We start from the raw sequence: 24,707 nt of genomic DNA, 5'->3' as shown, positions 1-24,707 counted from the left end.
TATATCATATACAGCCCTGTGTACAGAGCGCAGTGGTCAGGAACATGTCATATACTGCCCTGTGTACAGAGCGCAGTGGTCAGGAACATGTCATATACTGCCCTGTGTACAGAGCGCAGTGGTCAGGAACATGTCATATACTGCCCTGTATATATTGTGCAGTGGTCAGGAGTATGTCATATACTGCCCAGCATGCATAGTACAATGGTCAGGATTTTGTGGAAGAACAAAAATATTTTCTTTCCAAGATAACACCTAAGAGGAGATCACCAGGAGCCCTGAAGGAAGTTTGCCTCGTATGGACATGACCAATTAGAAGCGTATACGTAGCCCAGTAACACTGCTCACCACCCTTGCATTATCTTGCATATATAAACTCACTTTTTCATTCCAATAAACTAGAAGTTTTCACAGAATTAAACGTGTGTCAGTGTGGCTTTCTTCATGTGTGCGCACTAAAGAGCTAGCATGATTAATTAGGACAGGAACAGATAATCATCGGACACTTAGTCCGGCTAAATCACTCCCATAACAAGCTGCTTGCTGTGGGGGCACTCAACAGGAGGGAGGGGCTGGGAGCCCCTGTGGGGGACCCGAGAAGAGGAGGATCCAGGCTGCTCTGTGCAAACCCATCACACACAACAGTAAGTATGACATGTTTGTTTTAAATGAAAAAAAATGTTGCCTTTACAATCACTTTAAGTCTCGTTTACTAATGGACACGACACCCACAGATCATAAACAAAGCAAAAGTGACACATAAATGTGACAGCAAATAACCAACCCAACAACCTGACTATAATACACTGTGTACAAATGGAGGGAAGCTGACATACACCGGGCAGACCCAGGACTAGTAATCAGGGGAGCAGAGATGGGGGAACAGGATGCAGGAAACCAGAATCAGGGGAAAGTATATAAGATACAGGATGCAGGATCCAGCAGGGAAGCGGCTCATAGGCAGAACACTGAGGAACTGATGAAAACTACGGGGGGATTATATACCTTCCCAGCAGCCAGCATCAGGTGGAGCCTCATTACTGACACCCTCTGTCTGCTGGGAGACAAAGCAATGTCTCCTCTCTACTTCCTCCTGACTCACCTCTCACCCAGAGCTTCCTGTCTGTACCTGACATCACTTCCTGTCTACCTGACATCACTTCCTGTCTGTACCTGACATCACTATCTGTTTATACCTATATCACTTCCCATCTGTACCTGACATCACTTCCTGTCTGTACCTGACATCACTTCCCATCTGTACCTGACACCACTTCCTGTATGTACCTGACATCATTTCCCATCTGTACCCGACATTATTTCTCGTCTGTACCCAACATCACTTTTCATCTGTACCTGACACCACTTCCCATCTGTACCTGACACCACTTCCCATCTGTACCTGACATCACTTTTCATCTGTACCTGACACCACTTCCCATCTGTACCTGACACCACTTCCTGTATGTACCTGACATCATTTCCCATCTGTACCCGACATTATTTCTCGTCTGTACCCGACATCACTTTTCATCTGTACCTGACACCACTTCCCATCTGTACCTGACATAATTTCCCGTCTGTACCTGATATCAGTTCCCGTCTGTACCTGACATCACTTCCCGTCTGTACCTGACATCACTTCCTGTCTGTACCTGACATCACTTACCATCTATACCTGACATCACTTCCCGTATGTACCTGACATCACTTTCTCTGTGTACCTGACATCACTTACCATCTGTACCTGACATCACTTCCCATCTGTACCTGACATCATTTCCCGTCTGTACTCGACATCACTTCCCATCTGTACCCGACATCACTTTCCATCTGTACCTGACATCACTTCCTGTATGTACCTGACATCACTTCTCATGTGTACCTGACATCACTTACCATCTATACCTGATATCACTTCCCGTCTATACCTGACATCACTTCCCATCTGTACCTGTCATCACTTCCCATCTGTACCTGTCATTACTTTCTGTCTGTACCTGACATCACTTCCTGTCTGTACCTGACATCACTTCCTGTCTGGGTAGAAGGGCGCTCACCACCTGGTGGAGCTCAGAGGAACTGCAGCTCTAAGAAATGTCTCATAGTTTGAACCTTGTTGTTGTTTCAAAGCATTCTCCAATGATCATGTCCATGTCTGGCAGATTCCAGGACACTTCAAAGTGGCAGTGAGGTGACGACTCCGGAACACTCTCTGGGTTCCATCACCAGGGACTGCAATTATACCTGACTGCTGGGAGCCGGCAACTCCTTTCCTACAGTGAAAGTATAATTGTGACATCAGCAGAGAGGCAGCCGGAGGCTGGGATCAGGTAAGTACCACCACTGACCACCAATGCTGGGCTGGGGGTACACTTTATTCTCACTGACACCAACAATGGCATTTGTTTTATCTAACTGACACCAACAATGGAACTTATTTTATCTCACTGACACCAACAATGGAACTTATTTTATCTCACTGACACCAATGGGGCTTATTTATCTCACTGACACCAACAATGGGGCTTATTTTATCTCACTGACACCAATGATGGATGTCAAGGAAATCATGCCCACGGTGACTGGGTAACTGGAGTGAGATCCTTGATTGGTGGAGAATGAATGAGGGTGGAGCTTTCTCTGAATTCTCATCTGCTGTATTTTTAACTGAAATTTTGCCTTTCATAAATCATTGCACTAATATTGTGTAAAATAATAAAAATCATAAAACATCAGAACTAATAACAATTTATCCTCTAGTGTGTCTGCTGTTGTGAAGAAATATATATAATATTTGGGGGTTTTAAGTAATTTTAAGGTATAAATGGTCTTTAAAACATGTAAACAAAAAAAATGTAAAATGTCTCCAGGACTCCATGGACCCCTTCATTCCACACAGTCTCCAGGAACCGGGAAACCACAGAGAAACCAAGTGTCCCCCGACTTCCTCTCTAGGCTGGGATGTCCCCCTGGTTGGGTGCCCCCTACAGTAGAAGAAGCAGACTGCACCTGCCTACATCTTCTTTATGCTTTGTCTGATCAGGATGGCGGTCATTTCTCCCTGAACACGGAGCTCCCTAAACACGAGGTACAGGTGGTGCAGCATTGAGCCCTGTCCAGCTGTAGTGTAGACTTTGACAGGCTGCAGGCAGCGGGGCTGGACGCTGTACCTGTGCCTACCAGGTGTATTATAATGCCAGCATTGCACCCACAGGGGCTGGACCCCCCATGTACAAGGGGCCTAAGAGATACCATCAGCTGGTGTCCCATTCCATCAGACCCCTATAACTGGAAGAGGACATATTTGGGGGGATGTGTTGTAGAAGAACCCAGACCACAGTATTGTGTGATGAAATTATAATTCAACTTTATTAATCATATATATGTGACACTTTAACAGAAGAAAAGAGATAGATTGTTTACATTTCAAGGATCTATTTATACCATTTATATCATCTATGCTAAGAAACTCATTAACATATGACACACCCCTCATTAATACCAGCCCACTTATGTGACCCTCTGAACATCCAAATCCCTGTAAATTCCCAGAAAACACTTTCATGTTTTATCCATAACAAGCTGATTGGGTACAAGAGAACCCCGAGCCCCTCCTGCTCATTCCCACACAAGTCCATGTCACCATCTACAAGGTGAGAGGACCTGAAGGAGAACAAGACCAGGACCACCAGGACCATCGCCTGACTGAAGCCATGCTCACATTTCTTTCTAATGCTGCTTCTATGGTCTACTCAGATACGGATTTGGCAGATGTACATTAGTGGAACCCTTTCACTCCGGCCAACGTAAGGTTTCCATCAGCAGCAGCACGGCCTTATAGCTATAGCACCCGGGGGTTGTCTACATTTGTTAGGCCATCTGTCAGCTTTCTGGTGGAAGTGATTCAGCCGCACTGAAGGTCCTCCCCCCGCCATATATACCGGGCTCAGCTGTCCTTCCTGCAAGCCCAAGCCAGGCATGGTGGGTGTCAGTGGTGAGGGCAGAAGGAAATCAGCAAACATCTGATCTCTGATCTCCCCTTCAGTGAATGAATGTGGGAGGTGGGAGATTATGTCATTTCTGGGTTCAGCGCTGTCATTCTTCAGTCATTATGGTTTGGGAAGGAGCTGATTAGGCATGATCTGTGCTTGACCATCTTTCTTGGGGTACAGAGGTGACATTGGGGGTCTAATAATGTTCTGATGTCTCTTTAAAGAGGACCTGTGACCAGAAATATGTACCACAGGGGGGCTATCAACCCCCTATCTGATAGAAGCCATGTTAAGTGTAAAAAGAGATGAAAAAAATTTAAGTAACATTATAAAAATAAAAACCCACAAAACAAATCACACGACACATTTTACATATCATTGCACAAGCGAGAGTGAGAACAATCATTCTGAGGCCATCGTTCACGGATAACTATCTGAACTGATAACCTATAAAGGCTCTTAAAGCGTCAAACTGAAGTTTGTCACCATTTCACAAGTACGCACAGTTTATAAAGTTTGACATGTTTGGTATCTATATACTTGATGCTAACCCCATATTTTATAATTTCACCAAATTGGGTCATATATTGTGTTCTTTGTGCACTAACATTATCTATTTTACAGAAAATATGTATTTGATAAACAGCTGTGCTAATATTCTGTGACATGAAAAATGGCAACTACCACCATTATATTCTCCAGAGTCTCTGATTTCAGAAAATAAAAGAAATGTTTGGGGTTTTAACTAATCATATGGCCTAAAATGTGAATATAACTTAAAAAAGCAAAATAATCTCTGGCAGTAAAAGAAAAGACAGAAATGTATATTTCAAAATCAAAACTATGGTAGCAACTAATGGCTTAAGAAGCAAACCCGCCATATTACTCAACCAGATTCCAACTAAACCCACCCAAAACATTGGATCCCACCTCCCCCCACCCAGGTTCCTGTTGGAACTCCTTTACCTTGTGTAGATATCCCCTTCTGAGATCCTCATTATCTAATATAAACGTACAACACTCTCCATCTGACACCATTTGTAGACTCCACCTTGGTCTGCCAAGAGATAGTCAGCTGCCAAGCAGTTCTGTGACACCACCTTAGATGGTGGAGCCACTTCTGCTGTCAGCTCTGCTATAACATCAATGGTGTCATTGGTTATCTGATCCATGACTCCAGTACACCGGTTCATCTTACTTATCTTAGATTCCCCATCCCGTCTATGAAGGGCTCACTGCATAAAGCAGCTCCAATCCAGAGAAAATGTTTCTTCTCACTGGAAGGCCAGGGGAGTATTAGGAGAAATTGAGGCTTTCCTTTACAGATATGGGGGAAGGGGCAACATAACCTAAAGTACAGCTATGGGTGGAATTGAAGGGAAGCCACTTTAGGGTGCTCCTTCCACACAAGAAGCAAATGTTATCTGGAAGGACTAGGAATCCATTGGACCAATGGGGATTAAACATTCTGCAATTACAGTGAGAAACCATGAAATGTTACTGGCCTGTGATTGGCTCTCCTATTGTTAGTAAAGTAAGTGAGACTCCCTTTGTCGGTGCCATTAATGGAAAGAAACTATGTGAAATGTTTCTTCCAAATCCAAAAAGGTGATCCCCTTGGGTAAGTACCCATCCTAATATTCCTGATATGAGTTTGTAGTCCCTGCCACTACAGAAAACATGGACAATCATTTACACCTTTTACAGCAGGACAGTAAATATCAGAACACAATTCAAACAGAAGACCAACAGCAGGAAGTCTGCTAACTGAATGTGTAATGCAATCTGTCATTAGCATTCCCAGAGTTCCCTCAGCAACATAGTTGTATCAGCTGTTGGTCCTGTCTGTAGATCTGTTATTTCCCCACCTTCTGTAACAGGGTGACAACCCTGATCATTCTGTAGGAACATTACACAGCAGCGTTGTCACCCTGTACAGGGAAGTCTTAGATAGATTATAAGTAAGACACACAACAAGTAAAGTCCAACTTCAGCTAACGCTGACCCCCCATATGAATGGAAGATGACAGTTGTAAGCACCCCCAGCAGTCTTATATGGTGTTTCCCAACCATCCAACTTTCATTTTTGCCAAATAGCTTGGCCTTCTACAGGAAGCAGAAAAAAACTGGGAGGGTCAACAGGTAATAAAAAAGTTACAAGGGGAGATTCGGAAAAACAAAAACGTTTATGCTAATGACAGATTGCACCATTTATGTAATTATTGATTTTGCCCATTGTTACACTGTGGCGCCGATGTCTTAACTCGTCCATTCAGAGTCATTAAGGTGAACCCCAATAAGAGGAATTTCAGTCTCCCAGAAGAAGTGGTAGGAATATGACCGCACACTTAGCACTTTGTAAGTTCAGATCTCTTGCAGTTGTACCGTGTGAATAGTTTATGGAGATGAGCAATAGCTGGACAGAAAAAAAAAAGATAACAAAGACATCCAATCATCACCTGATAGAATCCCTTTTGAGAAAACCAGATGAAACACAAGTGGCCAGCTGGGATTAGGTGGTACTGTTGAATATGTCCCCTAAAACAGCATTAACTCCGTGTTGGATGGCCTACAGCAGCTTAAGAAGTTACTCTCTAACCAGAGACCTCTATCTGGCTGGTATCTCAGCTACAGACCTGCCTGGAAAGATGTCATCCATGAGAGGATATAGAACATGGAAAGGAGGCATTGATCATGGGAGAGGAGGTGGAACATGTAATAGGAAGTGTGGACACGGTGGGCTTAGCTGGAACCCTCAAGCCTTGCTTATGATGTATTAATTCTCAAAAGAACATGGAATGGACTCTCCTAATGAGGTTTCAGAGGCTTGGCAAGAAGCCATTGGACCCCATCCTAGACTCTGGTACTGAGGCATTGTTGGTCATGTATTGGTTGGTCAGATTCTGTCAATGAAGAAAATGCATGGGAACATAGCTCAGTTAGTGAATGATGAAAATGAATTACATGTTCAGTCAATGCTCCATAAAAAAGGATAAAGATGAGGAAAACAGTTCAGTCATTGCTGCTTATCTGAAAAAAATGTCCATAGGTAAAATATTCACAGGCCTTCTAGGTGTGTTCCTGATGGACATAAGCACTAAACCCAATGCATCCGAACATTAAATTCCTGATTGTTCACAGATTTTTTTTCTAAGCAGCATTTTGTCTTTTTATGTCTTCCGTCGTTTGTGGGAAGACATTGGGGCTGTGAACCTAATGAGACAGCTTTAACTTCTTTAATATTGTCCAATCTTCTGGATTTTCATTTATGCAGCTCAAGCTTGTGAATCCTCTGGTGACAGATTAGCCCGGCATTACCTGTAAAAGCTTTGTCACATTCTGAACATTGATATGGCTTCTCTCGAGTGTGGAGGATCCTCTGGTGTGTGATAAGATGTGCCATCCGTGTAAAAGCTTTGTCACATTCAGAACACTGATATGGCTTCTCTCCGGTGTGGATCCTTTGGTGTGTGATAAGATATGACTTATGTGTAAAAGCTTTATCACATTCTGAACATTGATATGGCTTCTCTCCAGTGTGGACCCTCTCATGTATGACAAGGTGATCCCTCCGTTTAAAAGTTTTATCACATTCTGAACACTGATATGGCTTCTCTCCAGTATGAACCCTCTCATGTATGACAAGGTGTTCCCTCCGTTTAAAAGTTTTATCACATTCAGAACATTGATATGGCTTCTCTCCAGTATGAACCCTCTCATGTATGACAAGGTGTCTCCTCCGTTTAAAAGTTTTATCACATTTCAAACATTGATATGGCTTCTCCCCAGTGTGGACCCTCTGGTGTGCTATAAGCTCTGACTTCCGTGTAAAAGCTTTGTCACATTCTGAACACTGATATGGCTTCTCTCCAGTATGAATCCTCTCATGTATGACAAGGTGTCCCCTCCATTTAAAAGTTTTATCACATTCAGAACACTGATATGGCTTCTCTCCAGTATGAACCCTCTCATGTATGACAAGGTGTCTCCTCCGTTTAAAAGTTTTATCACATTCAGAACACTGATATGGCTTCTCTCCAGTGTGAACCCCATGGTGTGCAATAAGATCTGACTTCTGTGTAAAAGCTTTGTCACATTCTGAACACTGATATGGCTTCTCTCCAGTATGAATCCTCTCATGTATGACAAGGTGTCCCCTCCATTTAAAAGTTTTATCACATTCAGAACATTGATATGGCTTCTCTCCAGTGTGATTCCTCTGGTGTATGATAAGATTTGACTTCTGTGTAAAAGCTTTGTCACATTCAGAACACTGATATGGCTTCTCTCCGGTGTGGATCCTTTGGTGTGTGATAAGATATGACTTATGTCTAAAAGCTTTATCACATTCTGAACATTGATATGGCTTCTCTCCAGTGTGGACCCTCTCATGTATGACAAGGTGATCCCTCCGTTTAAAAGTTTTATCACATTCTGAACACTGATATGGCTTCTCTTCAGTGTGGACCTTCTGGTGTGTGATATGTTTTGCCTCCATTGTAAAATCTTTGTCACGTTCCAAACAAGAAATCGCTTGAAATGACTCCTCTTATGTATACATGGGTTGGACTTTACTGTAAAGCAATTGTCACTTCCAGAACACTGAAATTACTTTTCTCATGTTGTCCTCTGAGGTTGGATCAGTGTTGAAGAGGACCCAAAGCACTTATGACATTTAGAACATGGATATGACTTGTGTCCTGTGTGACTCCTCCAGTGAACTGCAATAAAAACTTTCAGTCAATTACAACACCCAGATGTTTGGTTTCCCATGTGACTTAGTTGTATTCACGAAGACCAGCATGACCGAAAACGTGGTTCATCAATCCACCTGTACAGGAAAAAAAATAAAAATCAGAATTCTATATAAAAGGGCTAAAGTTGGTTTTTATTTTTAATGATCATTATTAAATATATCTTATATATCATCGCAGGCTGTGTCAGCATTATGGTTGTCCTCAAAGGGCCAGTTGTAACTGTAAGACTAGATGTCCAGAGCACCTCACCCCCCCATTAAATCAGATGCCAAGAACCCCACACCCTCTCTAACATCACCGTGCACCTCCTTTGGGGGCAGAGCTGGAAAGCAGAAAGCGCAGGGTCTGGAGGAGGACCAGAGGAGGAGTGGAGTCAATTACCAGAGTCTACTGAATTCTGAAATTCTGAGACCAAGGGAGGGGATACTGCAGCTGCACTGAGAGGTGCAGGATTTGGCAGAGGAGTCCTATTCTGCTCTCTGCTGCCGACTGCTGAGAAAAGGTGGGGGAGGAGACAAGGGGGTAACTGAAGGAGAGGTGCAAGGGCCACATGAAATAACTTAGAGGGCAGGATCTGGATACAGGTGTTTGACACCTGTGTTATATATATATATATATATATATATATATATATACAGTTGTGTCCAAAATTATTCAACCCCCACTGAAATTGAGTGTTTTGGCCAGTTTGACATTGCTTTTGATCATTCAGTCATCTTGCTTACATTTACATTAAAGAGGCACTTGTAGGTCAGACAAATATAACATAACAGTTATAATGAAATAACCACAAATGTCTTTTCTGTGCTCACAGCATTATCAGTTTTATTCAACCCCCAAGTGACATTCAATCTTAGTACTTAGTACAGCATCCTTTTACAGTTATAACAGCTTTTAAACGTGAAGCATAGCTTGACACAAGTGTCTTGCAGCGATCTACGGGTATCTTCGCCCATTCTTCATGGGCAAAGGCCTCCAGTTCAGTCACATTCTTAGGCTTGCGCACTGCAACTGCTTTCTTTAAGTCCCACCAGAGGTTCTCAATCGGATTTAAGTCTGGTGACTGCGATGGCCACTCCAAAATGTTCCAGCCTTTCCTCTGCAACCATGCTCTAGTGGACTTGGAGGTATGCTTGGGATCATTGTCCTGTTGAAAGGTCCAACGTCTCCCAAGCCTCAGGTGTGTGACGGACTGCATCACGTTTCCATCCAATATCTCCTGGTACTGAAGAGAATTCATGGTACCTTGCACACGCTGAAGCTTCCCTGTACCTGCAGAAGCAAAACAGCCCCAAAGCATGATTGACCCTCCACCATGCTTCACAGTAGGCAAGGTGTTCTTTTCATCATAGGCCTTGTTCTTCCTCCTCCAAACATAGCGTTGATCCATGGGCCCAAACAGTTCTAATTTTGTTTCATCAGTCCACAGAACACTATCCCACAACTTTTGTGGTTTGTCCACATGGCTTTTGGCATACTGCAGTCGACTCTTCTTATTCTTTGGAGACAGCAAGGGGGTACGCCTGGGAGTTCTGGCACGGAGGCCTTCATTACGCAGTGTGCGTCTTATTGTCTGGGCTGAAACTTCTGTACCCACATCTGACAAATCTTTTCTCAGTTCCTCAGCAGTCACACGGGGACTTCTCTCCACTCTACGCTTCAGGTAGCGCACAGCAGTCGAAGTCAGCATCTTCTTTCTGCCACGACCAGGTAGCGTTTCAACAGTGCCCTTTGCCTTGAATTTGCGAATGATGCTTCCTAAGGTGTCTCTTGGTATGTTTAACATCTTTGCAATCTTCTTATAGCCATTGCCCTTCCTGTGAAGAGAAATCACCTCTTCTCTTGTCTTCCTGGACCATTCTCTTGCCTTCACCATGTTTGTAACCACACCAGTAAATGTCTAGAAGGAGCTGAGTATCACAGTCATTTTAAAGCTGCCTAATTGGTGCTTATTATGCTTGATTGCTGCTCGGTGACATCCACAGGTGTTTTCAATACCTGATGGAAAGCACCTGTATGAACCTCTGTTCTTCAGAGTGGTAGTCTTTAAGGGGTTGAATAATTGTGGCAATGAAGAAACCACATAAGAACCATTTACTACTGTATTACATAAACAATTGATGTCATTTTAGTTGCATTTGGGTAGTTACAACGTCCTTGTAGGATTTGATTCTGAATACAATTCCAAATGTACACTATAGTCCCTAAACCCCTTTACAGCATTGGGGGTTGAATAATTTTGGACACAACTGTATATATATATAGAAAGCATATGTACATCATCATTTGTATGTATATATATATATATATATATATATATATATATATATATATATATATAAAAATTTAATTAAACTAAATTGTATTAAGTTTTTAAGTGCACACAGTATATCCAACATTCAGCCCAGACAATGGAGTCATACATTCTAATGTATAAGCAGTTGTGGCAATGTTACAGATCATACAGAACAATAACTTGCTTTGTCTCTGGTGTCACTTTTACTTTCTATAAACAAATGAAAAGAGAAAAAAGAAGCAACGTAGAACAATTCACCTGTACATGGCAAGTAACTCTCTCCAGTACATACATAGATAGCTGACACCGTTCAAGTAGGCCTGTGTCTACAGGATCATACACCAAGTATCGGCCTCCAATGTAGTCACCATTTAGTAGGGTACAATTGGCTGGTCCATTTTTAGGGGCCTAAAAAAGTTAAACCTATAAAAACCTATGACAAATGAAGTATGGGGAGTGAGTACCGGAGTATCCAGCCAGTTCTGCCAGAGAGCCATAAGTCTCCTAGGAGAAGTTAGGTTTTCATGTATTATTATGGGGTTCACCTGCTCAATCCATGCCTGGTGGGAGTATGAGTTGATAACCAGAATGCTTGGATTTGATTTGCAGGTACGTTCAGAAAGTACATCTAAGGATCCAAAAATTGCAAGCTTAATCTCAGCTAGGGAGAGACTTTCATCAATCAATAAGCTCCTATATTATAACCCTTCACACAAAATCACAACTTTCTCCCTAGAAAGTATACAATCTAATAAATCCTTTTGTGGTACACATAAATCCCCAAAGTTATATTTACATAAATCCACACTCAATTCTATCTAAAAAATAAAATAAACCCAAAAAAATCAAAATTATATATATATAAAAATTATATATAAAAAAAATTATATATGAAAATTGTGTTCAATAAACCCAAAGTGTCCAAGTTCCAAAAAAATGTTTTTCTTTCAATCCAATAAAGCAGAAATTGGTTCTAAGACTCCATGATCACCTCAAAGAAAAATAGAAAAAAAGAAAATTCATAGTGTATTACCCTTTCACAAAATGTATATATATAATTCACTCTGTGCACAACACAAAAACACACTCAAAATCATTTTGTGCAAAATAAATCCAATATATATCACAATCCAAATAGGTGAATAAAATTAAATAAAGTAAGTAAAACCCAAAACGTGAAAAAAACGTGATCACTCCAATCACAAGTGAATAGTGATACTAGATTTCTCAATCCTTCATTTTCTTAGGTTTTCCTCCCAACTCCTCATAAAAGCATAAAAAGGCTCTTTTCATCTGATGAAGTCCCGAAGTGACGAAACGCGTTAGGGGAGTGACGTCATCACGCACGCACGCTAACCGGAAGTGTCGCCGTGGCCATTTTGTTGGTTGGAAACATGTGGTTTTCAACCTGAAACTTGAAAGAGGAATATAGGAAGCTGGATATCCCTGTTTTATATGTGAGTTGCTATTAAAATTTGTCCATTTGTATGGATTCTGCCTAAAGAGCCTTTTTATGCTTTTATGAGGAGTTGGGAGGAAAACCTAAGAAAATGAAGGATTGAGAAATACGGATCTCCTATGTCAGTTCATGCTTTAAAATACTGCAAGAGGGTAAAAGTACCTAGCATCGATTTTTGGCTGGAGTTTAGAGGGTACTAGTACCTAGTATCACTATTCACTTGTGATTGGAGTGATCACGTTTTTTTCACGTTTTGGGTTTTACTTACTTTATTTATTTATTTAATTTTATTCACCTATTTGGATTGTGATATATATTGGATTTATTTTGCACAAAATGATTTTGAGTGTGTTTTTGTGTTGAGCACAGAGTGAAGTATATATATACATTTTGTGAAAGGGTAATACACTATGAATTTTCTTTTTTTCTATTTTTCTTTGAGGTGATCATGGAGTCTTAGAACCAATTTCTGCTTTATTGGATTGAAAGAAAAACATTTTTTTTGGAACTTGGACACTTTGGGTTTATTGAACACAATTTTCATATATAATTTTTTTTATATATAATTTTTATATATATATATAATTTTGATTTTTTTGGGTTTATTTTATTTTTTAGATAGAATTGAGTGTGGATTTATGTAAATATAACTTTGGGGATTTATGTGTACCACAAAAGGAATTATTAGGGAGAGACTTTGTTCAATTAAAAGAAAAATGTCAAAGACAAGTGAGAAAATGTAAATGAGAAGCTGAGAGAAGAGCTAAAAACACAAACCCCCCCCAGAGATCTATCCTAAAAATTCAATCTAAAATGTAACAATTACACCAAGAAAACCCTCAACTGAGGGAAGAGATAATGACACCAAAGATACAAATGGAGCTCAACAATCAGGAAAGAGAATCAAAGAGGATGATTTATACAAAGTACCCATCAAGGAACAACAGACCGGTGAGACCAATCAGCTTCCGAAATGTAACAAGACAAAGACCAGCAATAGCCAAGACAACTCTACTAATCCTGAGACCACAAATAGTGATGGCCGAACACCCCCCTGTTCAGGTCGCGGTCAAACATCTGAACCTACAGAATGTTCTACAGTGAATGTCGAACACGAAGGACTGAGAGGTGTCTTACCGCATCTGAGTATGAAGATCCCGCTCAGTTACTAATATCCGGCATGAGTTCTATGATGAAGTCACGCGGTATTTTAGTAGTGAGACATTCATTCATGTTCCTGGTGTCAGTGGGGTTTCCTGCCGACAGCTGAATGTCAAAAGAATTGTCAGCACTGCCCAGCAATTAAAAAAAACCCAGCTTGTTGTCCCCCTCTCATCCATACCAAGCACTTCGAGACTGGTATGGATTTTGAGAAGAACCCTCTATGCCAATTATTTTTTTATAAATGGCATGGGGGTCCCCCAAAAATCCATATCAGGAGGTGAGCACCCCCTCTCCTGAACCATACCAGGCCACATGCCCGCAACATGGTGGGGTGCCTTGGGTCGGGAGCCCCCCAAAGCACCTTGTCCACATATTGATGGGGACAAGGGCCTCTTTCCCACAACTGTAGCCTGTGGTTGCAGGGGTCTGTAGCCTGGGGGGCTTATTGGAATCTGGAAGCCCCCTTTAACAAGGGGGCCCAAAGATCCTGGCCCCCCCGCCTATGTAAATGAGTAGGCGGTATATGGTACTGCTACCCATTCACAAAAAAAGTGTAGAAAATGACAGGAGACAGTCTTTAACAAGTCCTTTATTGAAAATAAACATTTTAAAAAATGTCCCCCAAAGTAGATTCAACGTCAATCACGATCCTGCCACCATCGCTACCCAAAAAAGGGGAAAAAAGCTCTGCTTGCTATGCTGGCTCCTGGCTGTCTGACAGCTGGGGCCGTGACAACAGTTTTTATATACCCCGCCCCCTTGTGACATCACCACGCACTGTGATTGGTCAAAGTATTACACCTGACTTGTGGTTAGGTGCATTGCTTTGTCCTATCACAATGCACTATCAGGGCGCAGTGCATTGTGGGGCATGGTGGGCAAACAGCCCACTGAATGCCCATACTGTTTGTGTTTGCTGAACACACGAACGGCCCATGTTCAAATCAAACTTAGGTTCAACTGGAACATGAAGCCCATCCCTACAAACAAACAATCATCAAACCACAAGAACAGCCAACAAACTCCGGATTCTTATTGTTATTAATAGACTCAAATGGGAAATATCTAAACACCAAACGGCTCTTCCCAGGAACAAGAGACAACAAAATTCAAGTCCAACAACTGAACAAGCGACAGGAGTCATCAATGATCCGTATTTCACCAACCCCAAACATATCATCATACACACCGACCCAAACATATCATCATACACACCGACCCAAACATATCATCATACACACCGACCCAAACATATCATCATACACACCGACCCAAACATATCATCATACACACCGACCCAAACATATCATCATACACACCGACCCAAACATATCATCATACACACCGACCCAAACATATCATCATACACACCGACCCAAACATATCATCATACACACCGACCCAAACGTATCATCATACACACCGACCCAAACATATCATCATACACACCGACCCAAACATATCATCATACACACCGACCCAAACATATCATCATACACACCGACCCAAACGTATCATCATACACACCGACCCAAACGTATCATCATACACACCGACCCAAACGTATCATCATACACACCGACCCAAACGTATCATCATACACACCGACCCAAACGTATCATCATACACACCGACCCAAACGTATCATCATACACACCGACCCAAACATATCATCATACACACCGACCCAAACATATCATCATACACACCGACCCAAACGTATCATCATACACACCGACCCAAACATATCATCATACACACCGACCCAAACATATCATCATACACACCGACCCAAACATATCATCATACACACCGACCCAAACGTATCATCATACACACCGACCCAAACGTATCATCATACACACCGACCCAAACATCCTCCAGGGACAAAAGGAAGCCTCTGAGAATAAACTATTACAACTAACAGAGACCGCACAACAGAAATGTCCTCACTCCAACATCATACTGTCCTCCCTAATTCCAAGGATGGACATAACAAACAATAGAAAACTCAGCGAATCAACATAGAGCTGGCAGATAAAACCAGGTCAGAGCCTACCATTCACCTGACACAACATCATTCCATCATGACCCAACACCTCTATGACTACAAACACCTCAACTAACAAGGGGGCAGTCAACTAGCAAGAGAACCCAAAGACATTGTACTGAATGGAACCCACAACCCGGGATCTGGCACAAACCATCTCAGATGGACACAATGGGGCTGATTTACTAAAACTGGAGTGTGCAAAATCTGGGGCAGCTGTGCATGGGGGCCAATCAGGTTCTGACTTCAGCTTGTTCAATTAAGCTTTGACCATAAACCTGGAAGCTGATTGGTTCCTATGCAGAGCTGCACCAGACTTTGCACTCTCCAGTATCTTATTGTCATCATAGGCTGTGTCCATAATGACCACCCATCCCCCCTTATCAGCTGGCTTCAATGTTATATCTCCCCTTGCTGATAATGATGGCAATGCACCTTTCTCCTCAATGGTCCCATTATTAGGATATGACCCCAGAGTTCCTGATTATAGACTGTCATTAGAGATGAGCGAATCGAAGTAGGCGAAGTGGAATTCGAGTCGAATATCGGAAAATTTTCGATTCGCGCCGAATCCGAAAAATAGCCTACTTCGGACGTGCGAATCGAAATTTTTCCTAAAATGGCGGCGGACATGTGCGGCGACGGAGCGGGGATGTCTGGGAAGGCGCGCAGACAAGGCGCGCTGACCCATAATGCATTCCTTAATGACATGTGATCGCATCAGCCAATCAGCAGCCAGCCAGCCAGCACTGTGTAATGGTCGAGCTATAAATAGCGGCCATTTTGGAATTCTTCATTTGCCTCCAGTCATTCAAGAGAGGCAGACCGCTCTGTATTAGGGACAGAGTTAGGGCCACAGAAACGTTACTTGGGGACAGAGAAACGTTACTTAGGGACAGAGAAGCATTACTCAGGGACACAGAATTGTAAATGAGGGAAACAGAATCGTTACTTAGGGACAAAGAAACGCTAGTTAGGGCCACAGAATTGTTACTCAGGGACAGACAGAATTGTTACTGAGGGCCACAGAATTGTTACTTAGGGCCACAGAAACGTTAGTTAGGGCCACAGAATTGTTACTCAGGGACAGACACAGAATTGTTACTGAGGGCCACAGAACTGTTACTTAGGGCCACAGAAAAGTTATTAGGGCCACAGAATTGTTACTCAGGGACAGACAGAATTGTTACTGAGTGCCAGAGAATTGTTACTTAGGGCCAGAGAATTGTTACTCAGGGACAGACACAGAATTGTTACTGAGGGCCACAGAACTGTTACTTAGGGCCACAGAAACGTTACTCAGGGACAGACAGAATTGTTACTGAGTGCCAGAGAATTGTTACTTAGGGCCACAGAAACGTTAGTTAGGGCCACAGAATTGTTACTCAGGGACAGACACAGAATTGTTACTGAGGGCCACAGAACTGTTACTTAGGGCCACAGAAACGTTATTAGGGCCACAGAATTGTTACTCAGGGACAGACAGAATTGTTACTGAGTGCCAGAGAATTGTTACTTAGGGCCACAGAAATGTTAGGGCCACAGAATTGTTACTCAGGGACAGACACAGAATTGTTACTCATGGACACAGAATTGTTACTGAGGGCCAAAGAACCGTTACTTAGGGCCACAGAAACGTTACTCAGGGACACAGAATTGTTACTGAGGGCCACAGAACCGTTACTTAGGGCCACAGAATTGTTACTCAGGGACAGACACAGAATTGTTACTGAGGGCCACAGAACTGTTAGTTACTTAGGGCCACAGAATTGTTACTCGGACAGACACAGAATTGTTACTCAGGGACAGACACAGAATTGTTACTGAGGGCCACAGAACTGTTAGTTACTTAGGGCCACAGAATTGTTACTCGGACAGACACAGAATTGTTACTCAGGGACAGACACAGAATTGTTACTGAGGGACACAGAATTGTTACTGAGGGCCACAAAACCGTTACTTAGGGCCACATAAACGTTAATCAGGGACACAGAATTGTTACTGAGGGCCACAGAACCGTTACTTAGGGCCACATAAACATTAATCAGGGACACAGAATTGTTACTGAGGGACACAGAACCGTTACTTAGGGCCACAGAAACGTTAATCAGGGACACAGAATTGTTACTGAGGGCCACAGAACCGTTACTTAGGGCCACAGAATTGTTACTCAGGGACAGACACAGAATTGTTTCTTGAGGGACACAGAATTGTTACTGAGGGCCACAGAACCGTTACTTAGGGACACAAAATTGTTACTCAGGGACACAGAATTGTTACTCAGGGACACAGAACTGTTACTTAGGGCCACAGAATTGTTACTCGGACAGACACAGAATTGTTACTCAGGGACACAGAATTGTTACTGAGGGCCACAGAACCGTTACTTAGGGCCACAGAATTGTTACTCAGGGACACAGAATTGTTACTGAGGGCCACAGAACTGTTACTTAAGGCCACAGAATTGTTACTCGGACAGACACAGAATTGTTACTCAGGGACACAGAATTGTTACTGAGGGCCACAGAACCGTTACTTAGGGCAACAGAATTGTTACTCAGGGACAGACACAGAATTGTTGCTGAGGGACACAGAATTGTTACTGAGGGCCACAACCGTTACTTAGGGCCACAGAATTGTTACTCAGGGACACAGAATTGTTACTCAGGGACAGACACAGAATTGTTACTGAGGGACACAGAATTGTTACTGAGGGCCACAGAATCGTTACTTAGGGCCACATAAACGTTAATCAGGGACACAGAATTGTTACTGAGGGCCACAGAACCGTTACTTAGGGCCACATAAACGTTAATCAGGGACACAGAATTGTTACTGAGGGCCACAGAACCGTTACTTAGGGCCACAGAATTGTTACTCAGGGACACAGAATTGTTACTGAGGGCCACAGAACTGTTACTTAGGGCCACAGAATTGTTACTCAGGGACAGACACAGAATTGTTACTCAGGGACACAGAATTGTTACTGAGGGCCACAGAACCGTTACTTAGGGCCACAGAATTGTTACTCAGGGACACAGAATTGTTACTGAGGGCCACAGAACTGTTACTTAGGGCCACAGAATTGTTACTCAGGGACAGACACAGAATTGTTACTCAGGGACACAGAATTGTTACTGAGGGCCACAGAACCGTTACTTAGGGCCACAGAATTGTTACTCAGGGACACAGAATTGTTACTGAGGGCCACAGAACTGTTACTTAAGGCCACAGAATTGTTACTCGGACAGACACAGAATTGTTACTCAGGGACACAGAATTGTTACTGAGGGCCACAGAACCGTTACTTAGGGCCACAGAAACGTTACTCAGGGACACAGAATTGTTACTGAGGGCCACAGAACCGTTACTTAGGGCAACAGAATTGTTACTCAGGGACAGACACAGAATTGTTGCTGAGGGACACAGAATTGTTACTGAGGGCCACAACCGTTACTTAGGGCCACAGAATTGTTACTCAGGGACACAGAATTGTTACTCAGGGACAGACACAGAATTGTTACTGAGGGACACAGAACCGTTACTTAGGGCCACATAAACGTTAATCAGGGACACAGAATTGTTACTGAGGGCCACAGAACCGTTACTTAGGGCCACATAAACGTTAATCAGGGACACAGAATTGTTACTGAGGGCCACAGAACCGTTACTTAGGGCCACAGAATTGTTACTCAGGGACACAGAATTGTTACTGAGGGCCACAGAACTGTTACTTAGGGCCACAGAATTGTTACTCGGACAGACACAGAATTGTTACTCAGGGACACAGAATTGTTACTGAGGGCCAAAGAACCGTTACTTAGGGCCACAGAAACGTTACTCAGGGACACAGAATTGTTACTGAGGGCCACAGAAACGTTAATCAGGGCCACAGAATTGTTACTCAGGGACAGACACAGAATTGTTACTGAGGGCCACAGAACTGTTACTTAGGCCCACAGAATTGTTACTCGGACAGACACAGAATTGTTACTCAGGGACACAGAATTGTTACTGAGGGCCACAGAACCGTTACTTAGGGCCACAGAATTGTTACTCAGGGACAGACACAGAATTGTTACTGAGGGACACAGAATTGTTACTGAGGGCCACAGAACCGTTACTTAGGGCCACAGAAACGTTAATCAGGGACACAGAATTGTTACTGAGGGCCACAGAACCGTTACTTAGGGCCACAGAAACGTTAATCAGGGACACAGAATTGTTACTGAGGGCCACAGAACCGTTACTTAGGGCCACAGAATTGTTACTCAGGGACACAGAATTGTTACTGAGGGCCACAGAACCGTTACTTAGGGCCACAGAATTGTTACTCAGGGACAGACACAGAATTGTTACTCAGGGACACAGAATCGTTGAATTAAAGAGTATGTCAGACAACACGCAGAGGAGTGGCAGAGGAGGCAATGTTTTAGGAGCAAGCAGACGTGGCAGCAGAGGAAGGGGTCGAGGCAGCACTGTTCGCAGCCAGAGGCCAGTGCTCCCGGTGTCATCCAGCGGTCGTGTCTCCACCGACAACCCTGCCGTCATCGATTGGTTGGCTCGGTCGTCTTCCTCTTCCCAGGTCACCTTTGACACCTACAGCCAACGGTCGGTGGGTACGTCAGACACAACCGTTAGTTGGCATGGCCCGGGAGCAAGCCCACTGAAATCACGTGTCCTCTACCTGCCCCTGTCCTTTGCTGTTCCCTCACCAAGCGAAGTATCGCATGCTGTGGGCTCAGCCCCACTGTACAGTGAGGAAGAGCTAACAGAGGGCGGTCAGGAACGGGGGGAGACATCGGCCTTTTCAGCAGCCAGGCGAACAAGTACTGGCGAGGAGAGTGGCTCGGTAGCCGGTCTAGAGACAGGTCTGTCTCCTGACCCAGACGCAGCCGAGGGGGCTAGTAGTGAGGCGGAGACCCTACTTGATGATGAGGAGGTTGATCGCACTTGGCTGCCTCGTCGTCATCAGGCAATTTCTTCCGCATCATCAGGAAAAGAGGGTGCCAGCTTGGCAGCGAGCGAAACAGTCGGTGGGTTGCCCAGGAGGCAGCAGGGTCGCATCAGTGTCAGTGGAGCCAAACGGCCACGGAGTAGAGCACCAGCTCCACTGCAGCCTACCACCACGGCCAGTAGTGGTGCCGGTGCGCACGGAGGAAGTAGCAGTCAGCCAGTGAGGAGTAGCGGGGGCAAAGTTTCCTACTCGGCGGTGTGGCAATTTTTCGTCAAGCCGCCCGAGGAAGTAAACGTAGCCGTATGTCGACTATGTGGCCAGAAATGCAAGCGTGGCCAGGGGGCCCATGTTGGGACTACAGCGTTGCGTCAGCATATGCAGCGTCACCATTCGGTGGCCTGGGAAAACCGTGATAAAGATACGGCGGTTCTGCCTGCCCCAGCTCCATCACCCGCTCCGTTACTTGCTCCGTCACCCGACGTCGTCAATCGCCCTCTATCAGCCAGTCAAGGCTCCAACACCTCTGCTGAGGGGAGTTGTCGCTCGTTGGCATCTTCCGCTCGTTCAGATGCTCCTTCTCCTGCTACTCCTCTTCTCGGATTCCGTCAGCAGTCTTTCTTGGAATCCGTTTCCAAGAGACAACAGTTTGCGAGCACGCACCCGACGGTGCAAAAGCTGAACGTCCTCCTGTCCAAGTTGCTGGTGCTGCAGTCCCTCCCTTTCCAACTGGTGGACTCAGCACCTTTCCGAGAAATGATGGCTTGTGCCGCGCCGCGGTGGAGAGTGCCAAGTCGTCATTTCTTCGCCAAAAAGGCAGTGCCAGCCCTGCATTCACATGTAGAAGAGATGGTGGGCCAGTCTTTGAGCATGTCGGTCTCTGCCAAAGTGCACGGCAGCGCCGACGTGTGGAGCTGTAACTACGGTCAGGGACAGTACATGTCATTTACGGCCCACTGGGTGAACGTGGTGCCGGCACAGCCGCACCAGCAACTTGGACAGGTCACGACGCTTTTGCCTCCACGTTTGCACGTCCTTGGTCCAGCAAACATGTCCGCATCTACCACCTCTTCTTCCGCCGTGTCCTCAGCCGCCACCCCCGTGCCAAGTCCCATTACCCGACCGGCATATCACATGTGCAGGGCACAACGGTGTCACGCTGTGCTGCACCTGGTATGCCTTGGCGAACGTAGTCACACAGGGGAGGAACTTCTGAGTGTAATGAACAGAGAAATCGACAGATGGCTGTCTCCGCGCAAACTGAAAATCGGAACCATGTTGACCGACAACGGAAAGAACATGGTGTCTGCTCTGCGTCAAGGAAGGTTGTGCCATGCGCCATGCATGGCTCACGTGTTCAATCTGGTTGTCAAGCGGTTCCTAAAATCCACCATCCCACTGCAAGACATCCTTAAAATGTCACGTAAACTTTGCATGCATTTCAGCCATTCCTACACCGCAAAGCACACCCTCATTGAGCTGCAGCGGCAGAACGGAATTCCACATCATCGCCTGATCTGCGACGTTGCAACAAGGTGGAATTCAACCCTACACATGTTAGACCGCCTTTACGAGCAGCGAAAGGCCATCACCGATTTCCTGATGTTACAAGCGGATAAAGGTACTCCCCTGTGTAACTTCGATGTCAGCCATTGGCAGCTCATGCGTGACACCTGCCGCTTGCTCAGGCCCTTTGAGGAGGCCACGCTATTCGTGAGTCGGCAGGACTATGGGATGAACGACGTCATTCCTCTGTTGCACGTCCTTGAACAAATGCTGTTAACAATGGCTGGTCAGGGTGCGGTAGACGTGGCGCACAGATCTCAACGCCACATGACCCCTGTGGGGCCAGGACAGGAAGAAGAGGAGGAGGTAGAGGAGGACATTTGTGCTCAGGAATTATTGAGTGAAATGGGTGGTTTTTCCACTCAGCGGACAGGAGTGGAGGAGCAGGAGCATCTGGTAGAGGAGGAGGAGGAGACAGAGGACCCAGACGCACCGTGGCAGTATGCTGTGGAGATGGAGGCAGGGAGTCCCTCGCATTCCTTGGCGCAAATGGCCCATAGCATGCTCGGTTGCTTGCGTAGCGACAGCCGAATAATAACCATCAGACAGAGGGATGACTTTTGGCTGTCCACCTTGTTGGACCCTCGCTATCGTTCCAAAATGGTGGCCTTTTTCACACCTGCTGAGAGGGAGGCCAAAATTACGTACTATAAAAACCACCTATGTAGTCAGTTGGTCTCTGCCTTTGTGCGCCAACGTCCATCCTCAGACACTGTGGGCCCTGTGCGCTCGCGTTCCACTGCCATGGCAGCAGGGGAGGGGTGGGGTGGTAGGAGCAGTGGCAGCTCCACCAGCAGCGGCTGCCTCAGTCTGCAGTCGATGATGAGTAGCTTTCTTCACCAGCGCAGTGAGGAAACTACTAACCAGCCGCAGCAGCAGCAGCAGCATCAGGTGGACCTGGAGCAGGACCTCAAACAACAGGCTTGGGCCTACTTGGACAGCACCCTGCCAACCAAGGTAGACAATCCCCTTGATTACTGGGCAACGAAACTTGACCTTTGGCCCCAACTAGCTGAATTTGCCCTTGAAAGGCTGTCATGCCCGGCCAGTAGCGTGGCATCGGAGCGCGTGTTTAGTGCGGCAGGAGGTATTGTAACTCCGCGGAGGACACGACTGTCCACCCAAAGTGTGGAGAGACTCACGTTTGTGAAAATGAATCAGGCGTGGATTAGTCTGGATTTCAAACCACCAGTTCCTGACACAACTGACTAAATCCGCCATGAATCATGCCACAAACATGTGCCACTTTCAGGTCTCCTCACACACTGCTGGTGTGTTCCATTTTTTGTCATAGGGTGCTGGCAGATTACGGGCCTCCCATTGCTGCTGTCTCCATCGCCACACTCTGCCATGTGCCACATTCAGGTCTCTTCACACTGCTGGTGTGTTCAATTTTTTGACATAGGGTGCTGGCAGATTACGGGCCTCCCATAGCTGCTGCCAGGCCCCTAATCTGCCATGGGCCCCTATACCGCCTCCTCATGCTGCTGCCACGTCCAGAGTCTCTCATGGGTCCCTGTACGGCCTCCCATTGCTGCTGTCTCCATCGCCACACTCTGCCATGTGCCACTTTCAGGTCTCCTCACACACTGCTGTTGTGTTGAATTTTTTGACATAGGGTGCTGGCAGATTACGGGCCTCCCATAGCTGCTGCCAGGCCCCTAATCTGCCATGGGCCCCTATATACCGCCTCCTCATGCTGCTGCCAAGTCCAGAGTCTCTCATGGGTCCCTGTACGGCCTCCCATTGCTGCTGTCTCCATCGCCACACTCTGCCATGTGCCACTTTCAGGTCTCCTCACACACTGCTGTTGTGTTGAATTTTTTGACATAGGGTGCTGGCAGATTACGGGCCTCCCATAGCTGCTGCCAGGCCCCTAATGTGCCATGGGCCCCTATACCGCCTCCTCATGCTGCTGCCAAGTCCAGAGTCTCTCATGGGTCCCTGTACGGCCTCCCATTGCTGCTGTCTCCATCGCCACACTCTGCCATGTGCCACATTCAGGTCTCTTCACACTGCTGGTGTGTTGAATTTTTTGACATAGGGTGCTGGCAGATTACGGGCCTCCCATAGCTGCTGCCAGGCCCCTAATCTGCCATGGGCCCCTATACCGCCTCCTCATGCTGCTGCCGAGTCCAGAGTCTGTCATGGGTCCCTGTACGGCCTCCCATTGCTGCTCTCTCCATCGCCACACTCTGCCATGTGCCACATTCAGGTCTCTTCACACTGCTGGTGTGTTGAATTTTTTGACATAGGGTGCTGGCAGATTACGGGCCTCCCATTGCTGCTGCCAGGCCCGTAATCTGCCATGGGCCCCTGTACCACCTCTTCATGCTGCTGCCAGGTCCAGAGTGTGTCATGGGTCCCTGTACGGCCTCCCATTGCTCCCACTCTACCATGTGCCACTTTGAGATCTCCTCACACTCCTGCGGTTTTCCATTTTGTCATAGGTTGCTGGCAGATTAA

General features: G+C 45.2%; 1 protein-coding gene across 1 annotated transcript in view; it reads right to left on the bottom strand.

Annotated features, from left to right (window-relative positions):
• Window positions 1-3,345: 3,345 nt before the first annotated feature.
• The window catches only part of LOC149441818 (uncharacterized), a 55,952-nt gene continuing 34,590 nt past the window's right edge, over window positions 3,346-24,707 (bottom strand). The window contains exon 2 of the mRNA XM_089656844.1: window positions 3,346-8,826. Coding sequence (XP_089512970.1) covers window positions 7,258-8,493 — 1,236 coding nt within the window. The 5' untranslated portion in view covers window positions 8,494-8,826 and the 3' untranslated portion in view covers window positions 3,346-7,257. The remainder of the gene's footprint in view (window positions 8,827-24,707) is intronic.

The sequence above is a fragment of the Staurois parvus genome, unplaced genomic scaffold, assembly GCF_062004578.1.
Source record: "Staurois parvus isolate SC_StPar_1 unplaced genomic scaffold, SC_StPar_1.0 ptg000942l, whole genome shotgun sequence".
In the NCBI taxonomy this organism is placed as follows: Eukaryota; Metazoa; Chordata; class Amphibia; order Anura; family Ranidae; genus Staurois; species Staurois parvus.
The sequence above is the reverse complement of the archived record's forward strand: the minus strand, read 5'-3'. Positions and strand labels throughout refer to the sequence as shown.